This window comes from Opisthocomus hoazin, chromosome 2, assembly GCF_030867145.1.
Source record: "Opisthocomus hoazin isolate bOpiHoa1 chromosome 2, bOpiHoa1.hap1, whole genome shotgun sequence".
NCBI lineage: Eukaryota > Metazoa > Chordata > Aves > Opisthocomiformes > Opisthocomidae > Opisthocomus > Opisthocomus hoazin.
This window is the reverse complement of record NC_134415.1, coordinates 101,162,582-101,180,908: the sequence shown is the minus strand read 5'-3', so window position 1 is coordinate 101,180,908 and position 18,327 is coordinate 101,162,582. Positions and strand designations below refer to the sequence as shown.

Here is an 18,327-nt window from a genome sequence, read left to right as displayed (position 1 = left end):
GTTAATCAGGAACATTTACCAAGTATTTACCAAGGGCAAATATTGCTTGACCAACCTGTTTGCATTCTGTGATGAAACATGTAGCTATAACAATGAGGGGACAGTGCGGGGATTTAACAGATTTTGACTTTAGCACGACTTTTGACACTAACTTGCACAGCATTCTCATTCGGAAGATGAGAAAATCTGAGCTTGATGACAAAAATATTAGGTAAGTTGAAAATCAGCTGGACTGCCAGGCTCGCAGGGGAGTAACCAGTGGCTTGACATCTAGTCGGTGGCTGGTAATCAGTGGAACACCTCAGGTATTCATACTGTTCAACATCCTTCTTAGTAATCTCGGTTACAACACCAAGTGTGTATTCCATGAGTCTGCATACAGCACAAAGCTCGGCTGGGCAGAAAGGCAACACTCTGAATAGCACGGTTTTAATCCAGAGTTGATATACTTGAAGACTGGGCCCACAGAAGCCTCTCGAAACTCAGTAAGGAGGACTGCAAACTCTGTGGTTGAGGCAGAGTGAGCCCATGCTACAGTGTGGACTCGGAGCTGACAAGTAAGCAGTGTTGCTGAGAAGTATAACCTGAGGGTTATAGTGGATGCCAAGCTGCATTTGAGATATTCTTGGCAATGGTCTGGATGCATCTGGAATATTAGGTCTAGTTTCACTCCCCCCACCCTTCAGTTAAGCAACAGAAGGGAGTCCAGTTCAAAATAATTGGGCACATAGGTGACATGATCTACATGGAGAAGCTAAGAGAACCATCTTGTTTAATCTTGTGAAGAGAAGGCCAATGCATGCTCGATCAACAACATTCAACTACTCGGAGTGTTAGAGGTGACAGAGATTAATTCTAACTGGGTAATGACAGAAAATACAAGAAGGGCCAAAAAGCACAGATTGTGAATAAGAAGGTTCAACGTAGACTAAGCCATGACCTGATCCAGCACTGACAACAGTCCTACTTTAAGGCAAAGGTTGGAATAAGTGACCTGTAGAGGTACCTTAAAGCCAAAATTTTTATGATTCTATGATCGTTTCCCCACCTTACTTCACGAGACTGTGTAGACCTTTTATTACTAGTCCAATGAAGCTTTTGGAGAGAAGCTGGACTGCAAAGGAAAAGACTCAGCCTCTGTACCTTTCACTTAACCCATTAAATGCTGTTATTTTCTGAGAGAATGACCAGTAGATGGTGGATGTGCTTTGGTTTAGATGGATGCTAAGTAAGATGGTACCAACCCAATGTCTGCAGCTACACTGTCAAGTTATTTCCAGGCAATTTTATTCCTCCTAGAAGGAAGGAGACATGCTGAGGACATTCATGCTTGTTCCTGCTGGAATGAGTTCTCCCGTTATGGTAAAACTAGTATTTCTGGACTTTGCAGCTGCAGTGAATGTTCTGTGTTGTCAGAGGGATAGAGGTAGGACTACGACCTGAAGCAGGTGTACTCTCCAGCAGCAAATGCATCTGGTTGTTAATTTTTTGAGATTCTATTTCATATCTTTATCAGTTGTACCTACATAAGCTTAATCATCACTACATCATCTCTGCCACATCTTATTCAAATGTGAACACTTCTGTGCCAATATTTTCATCCATGTGCATTTCTTTCTCCAATTTTTTTCTTTTCCTGTGTGGCCTTTATCTCTAGCCACTCTCTTTAATTGCCTTCATGCCTTCATGGCAGGGGGAAAGAAAAAGTTTTGATCCGTAGTTTGACTAGTCCATAATCAAACAAATTTTCCTAGTTTCAAACACATGCTTATTTACAGGTCTTTACTAGAACATCAGAATAAATTCATCTTCAATTGCAGCCAAAGTCAGCCTTTATTTTCTACTGCTTACTAATTGCTGTCTATAAGGATACAAAATTCAAATGTTTCAATCACTAAAACTAATCAGTTTGGCCTATACGGAGACCTATGCTTGAACTTCTCATGTGTTCTTGACTTGATGAGCATACTCTGGCAGAATCCAGATTCGAACATGTGCATAACTAATATGTGCATACATACCAGTTATTTCTTGGTAGGCTGCAGTCTAAATAATCTTGTTATTATGATACTAGATATCATCAGATTTTACTTGCATTTATTGACCATTATGTCTAAAGTAATTTCCTAAAACAAAAAAAAGCAAAAACCTAACTAAAGTCAAACCTGAATTTCGGTATCTAATCTCAAAAGTACAATCACAGAGATAAAGTCACTCGTGTTAACTTTCCTTATGTGAGAGCTCCTGCATATAAATCCTGAAAGTGAAACACAGTTCAAAAGAATGCATATTCTAATAATGAAATTAAGTGAAACAGCTTGCTCTAGAAGAGCTCTTCCACAGACTTTTCCAGATCTTTCTTTCCTAATAAATCAGAAGATGAAATAGTTTATGAGAATGCCATTTGATTTTATTTATTTCAAAATTACTCTATTAAAAAAAATCAGGATATTAAATTCTAGTTCAGAAATAGAGGGGAAGTCAGACAAAATACAATTTTATAGTCATATAAAATGAATAGCTGATATTGTAATTCAGTGAGTTATAGGCCACTGTTAGATAGTAAACCTCAAAGAGCATTGCTGTTCTCAGATTATATGCAGTGTCCTGAAGAAATATTGTCTCAAATGGATGTGGAGTTATATGTTAAATATTATCTAAATATATATACCTATTGATAGAACACAAACATACTGATACAATGAGTCAGTGAACAAAAGAAATCATTAGCTGCTAGTCACTAACACACATTTCCTTTTGAAGCAGGGAGAATATACTTCAGATGCCATTTTTGAAAGATATTATCAAGTGAGAACTTTTTAACGCTCTGTTTTATTAAGATTCTGAATAAAAAGTTTGTCCTTCTTCAAAATAAGTGAAAATAAAAAGTTGCCAACTATAGTGCCCTTCATAGAAAACTGAATTTATAACACTCAGTTTCCCCACTATCTAATTTTTATTTCATCATTCAACCAGCTTGTAACAGAAAAATACTAAACAGTGCCTAATGTACCACGTCTGATAGATTTCCCATTGGAAAGAGTTTCAGGAAACAAACCTGTAGATTGCCAGGACTGCACATCAGTAATCTATAAATTTAATTTTTTAGTTTTTCCAAACCGATTTGTTTTTCCAAATCTGGCAAGACCTGGAGTGAGAAACAGATGCTTCTCATTTCTTTTTTCCAGTGAATGCCACCTCTCTAGAGAAGAAACATCAAATGATACAATTAAGGCATTGTACAAGCTTCATATCATCCTGTTTTTTTAAAAGTCTACCATACTAAGATGACTTCAGTACTCACATCGCCAATGTAGTACCCAGAGTCTCATCTTAATTTCTGAATCCTGCCAGCTGCAGATACTGAAAACGGTTGAGATTCACAAAACGTAACACAAAAAAACTTGAAGTTTTTACCAGTATAAAATTGGGATAGAAAACTGGCTTAAACTTTAAAAAGTTGTGCTGTAAAAAAAATATTTAACCTTTTCTAAGCCTCGCATCAAACATCACTAAATAGATGGAAAGAATAAAAGTAGGATACACCTGTTTGCTGATTAAAAAGAAAATCAAATCTAGTCAAAGAATAGATTTTATTCTTCTAGTAAATGTCAGACAATATTGACCAAACAGGAAAAGGATATTTTCAGATATGGAATGGGTTGTAAAGAGCCAAACTTTACAATAGTCTTAGAGACTCTTCCTGATGACTGCAGTCTCTTTCATGTCCTTGCATGTTTGCATGTGCTATTTTTTTCAGTTTTTATTACTCTTTTCAAATCAGGTGAATATTTAGTATGGAAACAAAATATGTTCACTTCTGTAAAGCACTGGTAGTGATGAATTATGTCTTCTTTTCCCTGCTTTCATCAATCTTGCAATCAACTAACTTCTGCCAGTCCTCTACATCTACTTGGAAAGCAAAGGTGGGCAAGATACTTTCTAGAAGTGTCTCTGTTTCTTTATTATTTGAGAGCAAACAGCTGTTATATTTCTTACTCTAAGACCACCACAAGAGGACTGTTCATGAGAAATGAGAAAAATCATACAAATATTTAGTCGGAAAGAAAGTATCTAATGTCTGAAGTACATATTCCCTAGTGCTCACTGAGAACAAGCCAGAGTACCTATGGTCTTGCAGGAAACAGTATCTCAGGGGACGTCTATCCAGAATGACAAACACTTGTTTTGGGAAAACTGAGTTCTACAAGAAATCAAAAAAGGGAGAAATACACAGCAATATACATGACTTACACAACACTATTACAGATCATATTTATGACAGATGAGCACTTTTTAATGGCAGATACGTGAAGGAAAGCTTGGAAGGGCTTGGAAATTTTATGGGATACAGAAATATCCATATTCAACATAAAAATGTTTAGAAATAACCTTTAGGAAGGATCTTAATCTTACGCTTCAGGGCCATCACTGCCTCTGACCATTGAAACTGAGACCTGTGTGTGGTGGTAGATGAAGAGATGGTGAAAAAAAATGTTTTTCTACTGAGTCCTTCAGGCATACCTCTGAAGTCTGGTTGCAGCAGAAGATCAGACAGAGAATAAGATGAAACTGAGGTCTGACATTAAGTGGCAGATGCTATGATCCATTTCATCTCCCTCTATTCTCTAACACAATCACGAGTACAAAGAACTATGTGTCAACATTAGACAGAAAGTTACTGAAAATTATATCAACAATGCAAGTAAAAGTTTTACAGCAGTATTTAAAATCTGAGGAAGTTTACTTTGCAATAGTCGATTGACTTGTTTCTAGCATTAGTGCTTCCTAAGATGAGGTTACTTCCACATGAAGTAATTCAAGGGTACACCTGGAGAAAAAAAAGTTTGTTTATGGGACCATGGCAGTCATCACCTGGTACTATACTGCAGAACTTTTGGAAGGGAGAAAGTTATCCCACTGAGACAGTTCCTAGGGAAAATCACTAATTCTCCAGTGCAGATGAACAGGAACTTGGTGAACACTGATCTTTAGCTGCATCCTACACAACTGAAATTGAGAGTGTCAGCATGAAACTTTCAGGAAATAATCATAGAATCATAGAAACATTAAGATTGGAAAAGACCTCTAAGATCATTAAGTCCAACCATCAACACAACACCACCATGCCTACTAAACCATGTCTTGAAGTGCCATAATACAGGGTTTTTTAATACCTCCAGGGATGGGGACTCAACCACTTTTCTGGGCAGCCTGTTCCAGTGCCTGACTACTCTTTTGGTAAAGAAATTTTTCCTAATGTTCAATCTAAATCTCCCCTGATGCAACTTGAGACCATCACCTCTCGTCCTATCTCTAGTTACCTGGGAGAAGAGACCAACACCTGCCTCACTATGACTGCCTTTCAGATAGTTGTAGAGAGTGATAAGATCTCCCCTCAGCCTCCTCCAGACTAAACAATCCTAGTTCCCTCAGCCACTCCTTGTGAGGCTTGTTCTCCAGACCCTTCACTAGCCTCGTTGCCCTTCTCTGGACATGCTCCAGCAACTCCATGTCCTTCTTGTAATGAGGGGCCCAAAAATGAACACAGTACTCCAGGTGCGGCCTCACCATTGCCGAGTACAGGGTACAATCACTTCCCTAGTCCTGTTGGCCACACTACTCCTGATACAAGCCAGGATGCCGCTGGCCTTCTTGGCCACTTGGGCACACTGCTGGCTCATGTTCAGCTGGCTGTCGACCAGTACCACCAAGTCCCCTTCCGCTGGGCAGCTTTACAGCCATTCTTCCCCAAGCCTGTCACATTGTGTGGGGTTGTTGCGACCCAAGTGCAGGACCTGGCACTCAGTCTTGTTGAACTTCATACAACTGACCTTGGCCCATCAATCCAGTCTACCCAGATCCCTCTGCAGAGGCTTCCTACCCTTGAGCAGATAGACACTCCCACCCAACTTGGTGTCATCTGCAAACTTACTGAGGGAGCACTCAATCTCCTCATCCAGATCATTGATAAAGATACTAAGCAAGACTGGCCCCAAAACTGAGCCCTGGGGAACACCAACTGTGACCACACGCCAGCTGGATTTAACTCCGTTCACCACGATTCTCTGGGCTCAGCCACCTAGCTAGCATCTCAGCTAAAACCATGTACGAAAAGAGTATTTAATTCTAGTTGCATTAATATACACAATTCATGACACTTCACAGAAATTTTAATAGAATTACATTGTATCTCACATTTGGGCATAGAACATAATACCTTATGTATATTTTTAAATATGAGTAAATATTTCAACTAAATAGTAGTTGAAATTACAGTAGGTTTCTATGGCAGAAAGTATTCTCCTGGTACTATTACTCTGTCAGATGAACTTATTTATGCTTATTTACAAATATAGAGTCAAATTCTAAGGTAGTAACTAACCACATTCATACACATCGTTACACACGTGCACTTGTCAAAAATTGTATAGCTTCCCTTGAGAATAATTCTAGAATGTCCATATTCAATGCTAAACTTAGATGGAAAAAATATTATTATTATTACTATTATTATTATTATTGGCTTCAAAAATGATTAATTTACCTGACTAATACCCTCCTTTCCCTCTCTCTTGCCCTTGCCCTTCTTTGTGAAGTAACAATCCATACATCTGAATGACAATGTGAAACCGCTTGTGATTAAAAAAAATGTTGCAGTGGAGTCTCTTATTTTTTTCAGATCTAGTTTGTTTTCTCACCTTTTACATGCAGGGTACGACCACACCACAAGCTACACTAACTTTTTCAATAAATGCCCTTTAAAAAAAAAAAACAACAAACAAATAAACAAACAAAACCTGTGGAAATTCTGTTGTTTAATTAAATGACTTGAAAGACACCGTCCTTCACATTTGTTACATGACTGAAGTTTATAGACATGCAAATGCAGTTTAGAGAAAACTGTACTTATACAGACAAGTTGAAATATTTAATACCTCTGTATTTGTTTTAAAACAATAAATAATATTTTCCCTTCCTTTTTTATACTTCTTGTGACCATTTTGTATTGTCAAAATTGAGCACATTCATTTTTATTACTCAAAAATACCCTCAGTGATTCTTGTAAACTGAGTCTTCCTGTCTGAGCTAGCAGTTTTCATAAGAAGCATAGCCCTTTTTTTAACTTGTGGACTGTCACTCAAGATACAAGGTAGTAACGTTTCTTGTGTTTGCAAAATGCCAGTAGGTTGGAACTCTGCGAAACAGTAAATAAAGAATTTTAAACAGTAACTTTTTAAACATTTTCAACTATCTTATTATATGACTTGTTAGTTTACCACTACCAAATACAGAAATCTTTTCAAAATGATGCTGTAACTTTTATGATAGATTTACTCCTGCTTCTGTCAACAATCGCTATAAAAAAGCAGTCACTGTTAGCATTATGTGTGTCATTTGTGCACATGCACTCAGAATATATATTTTAGAAAGAGAAAGAAAAAAGAATGCCACAAATTTCACAAAGTTTTGAAGACAATAACAGCAAAAAAATCAAAGGTGATGTGTATTTGAATCACTTCTGTAGTATGCTTTAGTATTCCATATAGAATTCCGAATAAATAAGCAGCACATTACATCTTTAAGCACTGTGAAACTTTAACCAGATGTTGAATTTTACTTGGGCATGCATGTTTTGGGTAATGTTGAATTAAATATACTCTGTGTGTGGCTAGAAAAAACCTGAAATGTTCTGTTACAGGCACATTCCCAACTGTTTAGTCACTGCATCTTGGATAATGGGGACGTGAACATGACTCCCAGTAGCTCTTCTTGTTTGGCTTCTGTTTCTTGAAGTCAGAAAACAACTTAGCTAGAAAAATAAAACAAAACCAAGGTATACACAGGGTAAAGGCATCCTGTGTCTTTTCAGGCAATGAATTTTCAAAGGGCTTGTTTAAAAAAACAGAATGTAATAATTGGTAATAGACATTCCGATATAAGCTTTAAAATGGTTTTATTCCAAGACTGGGCAGCTGGGTGATTTGTAATAGATTTGTGTTTTGCTTTTGGGTGTTTTTTTCCTACCAGTTTTTAGTGCCTCATTTCCAGACATTGGTGTCTGCATTTTTGTAAACAATGCTAATTCTCTAGCAGATTGCACTTTACTGTTGAATATTTGAACTTCAAAATGGTAGAGAGACTGTGTAATTTTAATTAGATGCAGTACTACCATTGTAAATATCACTAGTAAAATGCAACAAGACAGAACAGGCATCTATTAAAAAAAAATGCAGCCATGTTTGGGATATGTTTCTTAATGCCTTGCCTTTGTTCATGCTCCACTTTGACATCTTCTTACCATTTTGAATTTTTTGTATTCTTATTTTACTATTTAATTGGCAAAATGCCACTGTAGATATGTAAAATAGTCTGATATAATGTTCACATAAAAATATTAATATTCACTTCAGTGACAGAATGATAATTTTCTTCTACTTTTACCCAGAAGCACTAGGGGACACAGTTATAGCAGCTAATCCATCAGGCATATTGCACACATTAAACATCTTTAGACACTTTGTTTGCTTTAAATACTTATTTCAAATATCGTGACCTTGACCTTCTAGTAAAATTTCTAGTATAGGAGAAACCTCGCAAAAAAGGATGCGTTGCCTCTTTACAGCTGTGATACTTTCCTTTACCTTTCATGCAATATTGCACAAAAAGAGCAACACATCAATCTGATCCAATCTGAATAAACAATACAGCAGTAAAGCAAATATTAATCAAAACTTATTGGAAAATACACAAGGTACAAGCACCAAAGATTCTTCTCAACAAGATTTCTAAAAAATATTTCTAAAATAATTCAGAACTATAATCCACTTGGACAATTACTGATTTTAAATTGCATATTAACATTTTTATGATTACACTTCTGGTTTTAGTTGAAAGTGTAGAGATATGTTAAGAGTAACAACTAGCATACGCAGTTTATTAAATGCATCGTTTATATTAGCATGTAGCAAATAAAGACTATGATGTACTTATTCTTTTTTTCCTCTATAAGCTTGTCACATGGATAAGTAAGGAATTTCACTATATATCCAGAAAGTAAGAAAAATACAGGACATTATATGCGTTTTTATCATACTGTTTCTTTTCATAGTATTACAGTTAATATTTTTGACACGGAGACACAAATATTTGTCATTATAGGATGGAATATGTGGTTAGAAATTGTCATTAACATACCTACCTATTCTTATTGCTCTGACAGTAACACTGGGATATTGATTAAATAAGGAAGTGCAATGTCATGAAAAATCATGCATATATACGTGTATATTTATAGATAAACTAATTATACGTGGAGTGGTATAGGAACATGTTAGTATGCCGATTTTATCTAACCATTCTCCACAGTAACTATGGTTCAGTGATCAGCCAACTGAAGAATAAAACTGAAACACCTGTGTTCCCTCTCCTCCCAACATCAGTGAAATGCTAGTTGTTGTTAGGACGGGAGGAATAGAGCAGGAGAAAGAAAACATTGTGCCACTGCGTAAACCACAGACTGGTCGATGACTTGGATACTGTATGTACTTCTTGTCCCTTTGTGTCAGTAAAGACAAAACAGAAATTAAAAAGCCTTGAAAAAGGGCAACAAGGACGACCAGGTTTGAGATGGTTTCTCAAGGAGGAAGGACTGGGAAAGCCAGAAATCTTTAGCCTGGAAAGGATGGAGCATGGGCCAATATAGCAGTGGCCCACAAAGGCAAACAAAGCATGGCTTGGAATCAGTTGTTCATTCTCTTTTTCCATACTTTAATTAGGGGACGTGAAATAAAGCTAGCAGGAGCAGTGCTTAAAATTAGAAAAGGGAGACATTTTTTCATGCAGCTTGCTGAATGGTATTGTCAGGACAGCTGATGTTGGCAGGGACCTCTGGAGATTGCCTGGTCAAAGCTCCCTCCTCAGAGGAGAAGTTTATCTAGGTTTAAGTAAGACTGTGTAAATAACTTAAGAGACTCACTGACTTCTACTGAACAAACCACAACACACTCAGGAAAACCCTTGTTTGAGGGAGAAAGGGAGAGTACTGGAGGACAAATAATAGGTATGCAATTTCCTCGTTCTTTCCTGGCAATCCACTTACGGCCACCACTGGAAACAACATACAGGGTTAGAAGGTTCTTGGCTTGAACCAGTACATCCGCTCTTGCATTTTCATGTAAGCTGATACATACACACAATGCAAACCCTAAAATAGTCATGCTTCACTGAATGTAAAGAACTAAGCAGTTGATTATGAACTCAGCAACTCATGCAGAATCCATCTCATTATCTGCATATAAATGGAGGGGCATCTTTTTCACACAGAGGAAAAAGAAGGAAAGAGTGTTCTGCATACATATTCACAGCACACACGAAAGTGAGAACCTATTGTTTTACAGCTTGCCTGTTTTAAGAGATTCTGATGTTGCAGTGAATTGGAGTCGCTCCTTTCACATCATAAAATTACTTTCTTCCTACATTTATCTCAGTGCTCTGAGAAACTTAAGATATATAGCTCTGCGTAATGTGTACTCTGCAGCTGTGGTCAGACCTTGCAAGTGTCTATCAAAAGCTAAATGAAATGAAACTTTTCAGTTAACAATCTTCCAATGGAAGCATGCCTTTTCTGTTACGTGGCATGTAAGAACTGAGTGAGTCTCAGAATGAATACTTAACCATTAAGTCACTCTTTGATCTGATGGGGGCACACAGCTGTGCAAATACTCCACATGTAAAGCCTTCTGCAGTACAGCAGAACCTTTTGATTATTGCCTGGAGGTACAACTGGCATGAACAGCTTCAAAAAATAGTTCCTTTGGGATGGAGGACTGAATGTACAGTACCGATATATGACATTTCTGTTTAAAAGACATTTTCTTACAAAAGGTGGCATAGTGTTTTGTTTTGTCATCTGAGTGACTAGGAAGTCATAGGGAGAATGACAATGCAACAGATACTCTTGACAGCAATAGTCAGAAGCATTCACAGTGTTTTTTGTCATTGATGGTAGCCAAATTTCCCTCTTACTCTTTCAAGGTGGACTCCACCACCACAGCAATCAATGCATTTGTCAGCTTCAGACTGGATTATTACAGTTTGCCAAGGACAATTTCTTATGGAGACATGCAAAACTCACATAGTTCAAAATGTGGCTCCACTCAAGTTAAGTAGTTTCTTCAAGAGTGAACTATATTTTTTTTGATTTGCAATCTGCAATAGCTTTCAATTTAAATACATGACTGCCACTTATCACACCCTGAACAACTTTTATTCTTCAAATTCATACAGATCAACTCCTTTTCCATACCATGACAGAATTAAACAGTAACTTTCTTGGATACAGTTGCCTAGGTTGCCCTACAAGCCTCTGTACACTTAGGCTCCCCCCACAACTATTTGCTTCATACTAGCAATATATTGTTTACCCTATACATGCTCTAAGACAAACCGTTCTACTTTTATCATTTCTTATGTGTAGTCTGCATGCCAGAGCTACAGAGTAATACGTTTTTCCAACTCCAGTTTTCTGCTCGTACAGCATCTCCACTCTTGAACTGTTTTAACCCCTTTCCTGGATTCCTGCACAGGCTAGTTCTGAGGCCTGGTGCTCCAGTGGGACAGCTTGCTCACAGAGATCAAGCAAATAGAAACAGAAGGGAACTGGAAGCTAGATATTTTAAAATCTAAACTTTCCTTATCAGTAGAATACAAGCATATGAACATATTGATTTGAGTTTATTTTACCAACTGTTCCTAAGCAGCACAAGAATGAGATTGTAGGACAACTTTAGTTTTTAATTATATGTTCTACATGTGCTCCAACTGTGGCAAGAAAAGCATTAAATAAAGAAAATATATAAAAAGTATGTAACGCAAATGTTTTCAAGAGCAATTTGATTTTACTGAGAGGAAGAATAGTTACTAGAAGAAAATAAAAGTCTTTTCTGGGTGAATGGCACGTGAAGAATCCCAAGAAAGAAAAAAATGTAAGCTGCTTACAGGTTTTGTGGATGTCTTTTCACTGATACTTGAATTCAATTTAAAATTATACACTCCATCACAATCCTAGCGTCTTACCCTTACGAAAGTCAGAATCCAGGCTAAATTACACAGACTTCATATTGCTTCCAGCATAATTTCTACCACTTGAAGATATCCGAAAGTGATACATTTGAAAGATTTCGAGAAGATGTTCCAAGGATATTAGCTGATGTACAGAATGTATTACTATGACTGCCTTTGACAACACTATTTGCCCCTTTAAATTAGTATTCAATAAATTATTAGGTTCCATTCTTTTACAGATTATAATAATATATATTATAATTATTATTTAATCCAAAATGTAGATTTAAAAAGCAACATTCTAAGGATAGGATCAAACTTACTTGTGACACTACACATTTCTAAGATTAACAAAGTCATCTTATGCCACTAAATACATTTAAATTCTGAAAAAAGATTTCTCAGGCTAGATGCAAAAGAAACAACAACATCTAAAATTACCTGGTTTTCCTAAGAAAAACTTTAAAAAAATCAAATATGCTGAATATAGTCAGCAGGAAGAACCTGAACTGCACATTTCAAAAACGCTCAATGCAAGCATGAGTGGAGAGGGAGGAATTTTTTTTTTTTTTTTTTTTTTTACCTTTTTAAATCCCAAGCTAAACATAATGGTCTGGGAACAAAAGATGCAAAAGTGAGGAAGAACTGTTGATTAAATAGAATGAAAAAGATCTGAGTGTTTTGTATGGAACAGTTTCTCATCCTTAAAATACTTGGAAAATACTACGAAAAGGCTTCAGAATTCCTATTACATACTCATATCAACCATATGTAGGTTGGGTTGAATTGTCTTCTGAAAGCACCCCTGATCCCAATGATAGCTTTATTATTAATTTTCCAATTTATACAGTGTTGTTGTGGCATCCAGTTCCTGTAATTAAGAAGACTAAAATATAAAGCAAGGTGGGTGGGTAACCTTTTGGATGGTAATCTGTTTCCTGAAGCTCTGATTCAGTGGCAGTCTGCCCAGGACAGAACTGAATTATAACTCCCAGAACCCCTCTCATTTCCAGTGAGTTGTTTTAATTTTAAACCAAGGGTTCAAAGACAGAAAGATATTTCAGATATCACACAGTTACAAGGGCTATCCCAAAGGGTATTTTTCATATTCATTTCAGGAAGAAACCTGTAGTATTGTTAACATAATGGATTCCCACATAATTCAAGAAAAGCTGAGCCATTCACTGTACTACTGGGTAAAATATTACATACATCACAGCTGAAGCTGGCAGTGCTGCCCACAGTTAAGGCAGCCTGAACCTTACCCATACTGGACACTTTTCATTGCTTGCTATTTCCATTTTTACCAGCCACAATAATACAAACATACACATATATATATATATATATAAACTGTAAGAATATAAGTATTTAGTCAGAAGACTTAAACAATCAGAGAATGATGATGATGGAGCACAGGAAATTTCTTTGGATATAGGTCTGTGCACACACAGTACACAAACTACCTGTTATCTAAATTTGACTGCAAATTAATCTTCCTCTGAGTACAAAGTGCAGGAGGACCTACATATCTGTAAACACAGTGATTTAAAATTTTTTTAGGGTCAGATTATGTTACAAATCTCCACATATAACTCTGAAAAGCACTAGAAGATAGTTTCCAGATAAAGGGCCTGATGTTAAACAGGAAATGGTTTAAGATAGTAACACTTTTGAGCACTTGATTGAGCATCAAAACTAATTGAGTTCACATACTACACACAGTAACAACACCGCCCTGAAATCTTAGCAAATCAATGTGTATTAACTAAAGCAGTTATATAACAGTATTCATACTAACCTGCAATGAAAAGTTCTTCCAGGTCCGTCAACACATACGCCTCCATTATAACAGAGAAATGAGTTCAGGGTGGGCTCACTGCAAACATCAACATCAACTTCACAAAACCTGCCAGTGTACCCACTCAGGCAAGTACAAACAAATGCATTGACCGCATCTTGACAAGAACCTCCGTTAATGCAGGGAGCAGATTCACATTCCTGAGGAGAGAAATAATAATACATTGACTACACAGCTTTAAAACACATTAGCTATCAATTCATTTCAACAACAAGTGCAAGAGACTGAATCTGGAGATTAGAAAAAGTGTTTAACTTTTTTTATTGTCTGATAAGCCAAAGTCTCTGGTTTGGGGCAATTTTTGTTTATATAGAGATCTTTTGATTACAACGGCCACTCACTGTTCAAACTATACTTATAACTACTGATTAATCTTGGAGAAATGCAAATATATTTTTGTATAAGCATTCTTACAGCCATAAGTATGTGCTTCCCATTCACGATTCCCTTATTAAAATTTTAAAGCATGTTTTTGAGCCATAGTTTATATAATGATTCCTTCTAAGTTTTTACAGTAGGGCCTGTTGCAGTGAAAAAATCCATATTAGTAAGACAATTCTGGACAGAATAAAAAATGACTATTAGCCAATGTACACAAGCCTTTTACCAGTATTTCCTGGTAAATGTTTTCTTATTATCAATTAATGCGAATATCACAAATAGAAACACACAGAAATGTTTATGTGTTCGTGTAATAAAAATTCCTTCTGATAAAGCTCATGTGAAAGTCATCCAGTTCAAACCATGCAAAGCAGCAGCAAATTAATGTTTCTCCAGAATTACAGGAGAGTTTACTTAGTGCAATTGTCAGTGCAAAAATGTGATTTTGCCCTTGAGAACAGAAACTTAGTTTCTGCCTGTATCCCAAAGGAGTTTTATTTTGCTGCTGCCATGAAAATAGTCTAGCTAAATCCAGTATTTTAAGTTTATTCTCACACTCCTGTAACTTTAGAATGTTTAATTCTTTAAGGATATCCAAGGGCACTCAGATTTCCCGCAGGTACTACAGTTGCTTTGCCAGAATGTAAATTCAGATATCCTTGGGGAATTATGAGAAAACAACTTATTTTCCTATAAGCTTTCCAGCTGGATGTCTAAAGGATGATTTATTAGTGAGCATTACATAAACTAATTGAATTACACGTCCCACAGGAAGATGGGGATAGTTCTACAGGCTGTCAAAAATCTTTTATCTAGGTTCTAGAAGTAGTCTTTTTCTGTATTAATTACGTTTGTTGTTGGCAAAAATAAGTCTTGTTTTGTTTATAAAAAAATCTCAGTTCCAACTTTCTGGCTTTTTTTCTATTCCACTAACTTCTCTTGTCTATTCTTCTTAATTTGTATTCACTTACATCCCTCTCTGCTACTTTTGTTTTTACAGCTTTGCTCATGAGGAGAATAAATAAAAAATCTTCCAATTAATGGATCAAATTTTTACCTAATTATAATTCAAAATTTTTAAAATAGCAAAATCATCAAAGTAACCAAGGATAAGTTGAAAGCTCAGACAAATGTTCACAGCTTTGGCGCAATATGCCATCACAGTCATACCAAGTTGCAAACTTCATGCAAAACCTTTCATTTTCTTCTATGGAATGTATTGTTCTTGTAAAATCTTACAAAACTTTTCACAGCAATTAGCTTTTACAGTAACATAAAAACCAGAGAGTTTGTAGGAAAGAAATCACACCTATCACTTTCCAGCATATTTTAATGCACTGCCCTTAAAAATTCATCATTAAACTTGCAAAAAACCAGAGTACACTCTGTTACCAGAGAAGTGCTAGTCTGAACTGCTCTTAGGCAAGAAAACTATTTCAGTGAAAAGGCACAAAATTATGGTAAAAATGCCACAAATAACTTTATCCTAGTGAGCTACCGCACTACCATCAAATGCACTAATTCATAGTCTAAAAGAGTAAGGACATCAGATGACAAACTGAAGTTGTAGCATGGCTGTGACCAAGTCCTGCCTATCTTAGATCCTAATACGGACTTACTTTACAGCTTGGCATTAGGGAACAGTTGAGTCTACAGAAAATCTCCAACTACCCTGATTCCCTATGTTATTTCAGTTTTGTCTTCCTTTTTATAATGGGAAATTGAATCTTAACTACAACCCCTAAACAGACAGTTCCCTATCACAGTAACATTGCAGGGACTCACAGTCCTAGAAACATTCCCTCTCTTTTCCAGCACAGTATGGGAAAAAGACTTCCTTGGGTACCTCAAGTTCCTGCTCTCAGGAACCTCATCTTCCTAACCGAAGATAATATCCTTTAACTTTTTCTCATCTAGAAGTGATCAGATCCTGTCAAAGGAAAAAATTGCCTTTGAATAACAAAGAAACCTGAAAATTACCAAAATAATATTCACAAAGATGGGTCATTTTAATTTTTCCCAAACACAAATTTGTTGATAAAAAAATCACAATTGCTCATTTATTTACACTTCATTTTGTACCTTCTTATTTTCAAAAACCTTTACAAAATCTGAAATGCTATTTTGATCTGGAATTTAAAAATATATAGTTTTTAAGCTTCAAAGACAGAGTCTTAACCTTACAGTAATCCTTCCTAAATTTTACAAATAACCTGTTTGAGTAAAACACAAATATCACTACCACTCCTGCAGTCAGTGAGTGCAGTACAGCCTCAGTCGCTTAGAAATTTACAGTATTTGGTTGGCAGATACAGAGGATAAATAGCAAGTTTAAATGGTGACAAATAACTCAAGCTAATTGAATGCTGTTCATCTGCAGATAAATATGGATGACTGCAATTTTTTTCCATTAGAATCAAGTATTTCCCAGTAGCAGAAAAGAAAGCTATTTTGCAATACCCCACTGATCATGAGGCCAGTTTCTCTGGTTCATCTTTTCCTCTCCCCTCCCCTCCCCTCCCCTCCCCTCCCCTCCCCTCCCCTCCCCTCCCCTCCTCAGTCCCACTTCTGGGGGAAAGGAGGCATAGTGTTGTGATCAAACGGGAAGCTCTGTTACCATCGCTGTACACTCATACACTCATACTATTCGTAAAGTCGGCACCTTTACGGCGACTAAAAATCTGTAGACTATGTTACAGAACACAAATGTACACTCTGATCTAGGTCAGTAGTCCAGGCCTGAAGCCCAAAAGTAATTTGATTTTCACTTCCTAGTGAAATCAAAGGGGAATAAACTTCTTCAGAAAATGTCAGTAGTTTCAGATTACGAATGTTTCAGGTGTCATTCTGGCTTCTGATGCTCTTAATTCCTTCCTCTATTCCCTGCTATCTCCTCACCCCAAATCATGCTGCTTTGTCATCTTAGTTGTGTCAGAATAAGAAGTCAAAATATTTTTCAAACAACAAAAAACCCACAACAACAACAACAGATCAAAGAAACCTGCTTTTAATGTTTTCTGAAAGCCACTTTTCTAATTTGTTTCTCAGCACACGACCCATAATCAGTTATGCAGATGTAACTAGGAAACTGTTATAGAGGGGAGAACTATGTGAAGATGAGGACATCGGAAGATCTTAAGTGAGCCGTGACACTTAGAAGGAAAAGACAGAAATCATCAATGTCTGACCGAAAGTTTTAAAATCTAACTAGATACAAAAAAAGGAAGAACAGCATAGATTCAAAAGGGATCTGTATTTAAGAAGTAAGAATACATAGTTATTTTCTGCATAAGCCCTTTTGATAAGGCTTTTTACAAAGTTATTTTTGAAATTGTTTATTTTCATTTGAACTACTAATGCTTGTGGAAGCAGGGGCAACTGTCTGCAGAAATTTGTCCTTTGTTATTGTGACATCACCTCTGTTTTAAATAGCTTTCTGCAGTAATAGTGAGAAGAAGATAACCATGATGCATTGCCTTAAGATTCCAAATGCCACAGCTGACACCAGTGTATTCAAAAAAGCAGGCAGAAATCAGTATTTCTTTTGACAGATAGGGCATTTGCAGGGCGACTAAATGTATTTGCAAAATACAAGGATCTCACAGGTGGGATTTTATAAACTTTAATATTGACATCTGACAAGAAACACATGAAAAAGTTTCAATGGAGGGTGGGGAAACAGCTGCGAATGTACTAGGATCAGGAGTAGTTAACGCAGCTAGCAGTTCCTCAACAGAACTGCTGGTACATCTATACGCAGTGTCACTTACTCCAAGATGAAACCTACGGGCATAGAGCAAGTATTTCATTACATTACAACATTTATTCCTTTTATGACTTCGTGTAACTTCTACCTACAATATGCTAGTAATGAATGATTAAAAAAATAAATACCCCCCCCCAAAAAAAACAACAAACCAAAATATCATAATGAAACTCCCCACAAAAATCACAAAATTACTTCTAGCTCCTTGCTGGAATTCTCAGCAAAAATATTCCATTTAGAAAGCAGAGAAAGT

At 36.5% G+C, this 18,327-nt stretch overlaps 1 protein-coding gene across 1 annotated transcript in view; it reads right to left on the bottom strand.

The window, feature by feature from the left end:
* EYS (eyes shut homolog) overlaps positions 1 to 18,327 on the bottom strand; it is a 966,530-nt gene that overhangs the window by 493,885 nt on the left and 454,318 nt on the right. Inside the window, exon 29 of the mRNA XM_075414597.1 lies at positions 13,868 to 14,067. Within this exon, the coding sequence (XP_075270712.1) occupies positions 13,868 to 14,067 (200 nt within the window). The remainder of the gene's footprint in view (positions 1 to 13,867; positions 14,068 to 18,327) is intronic.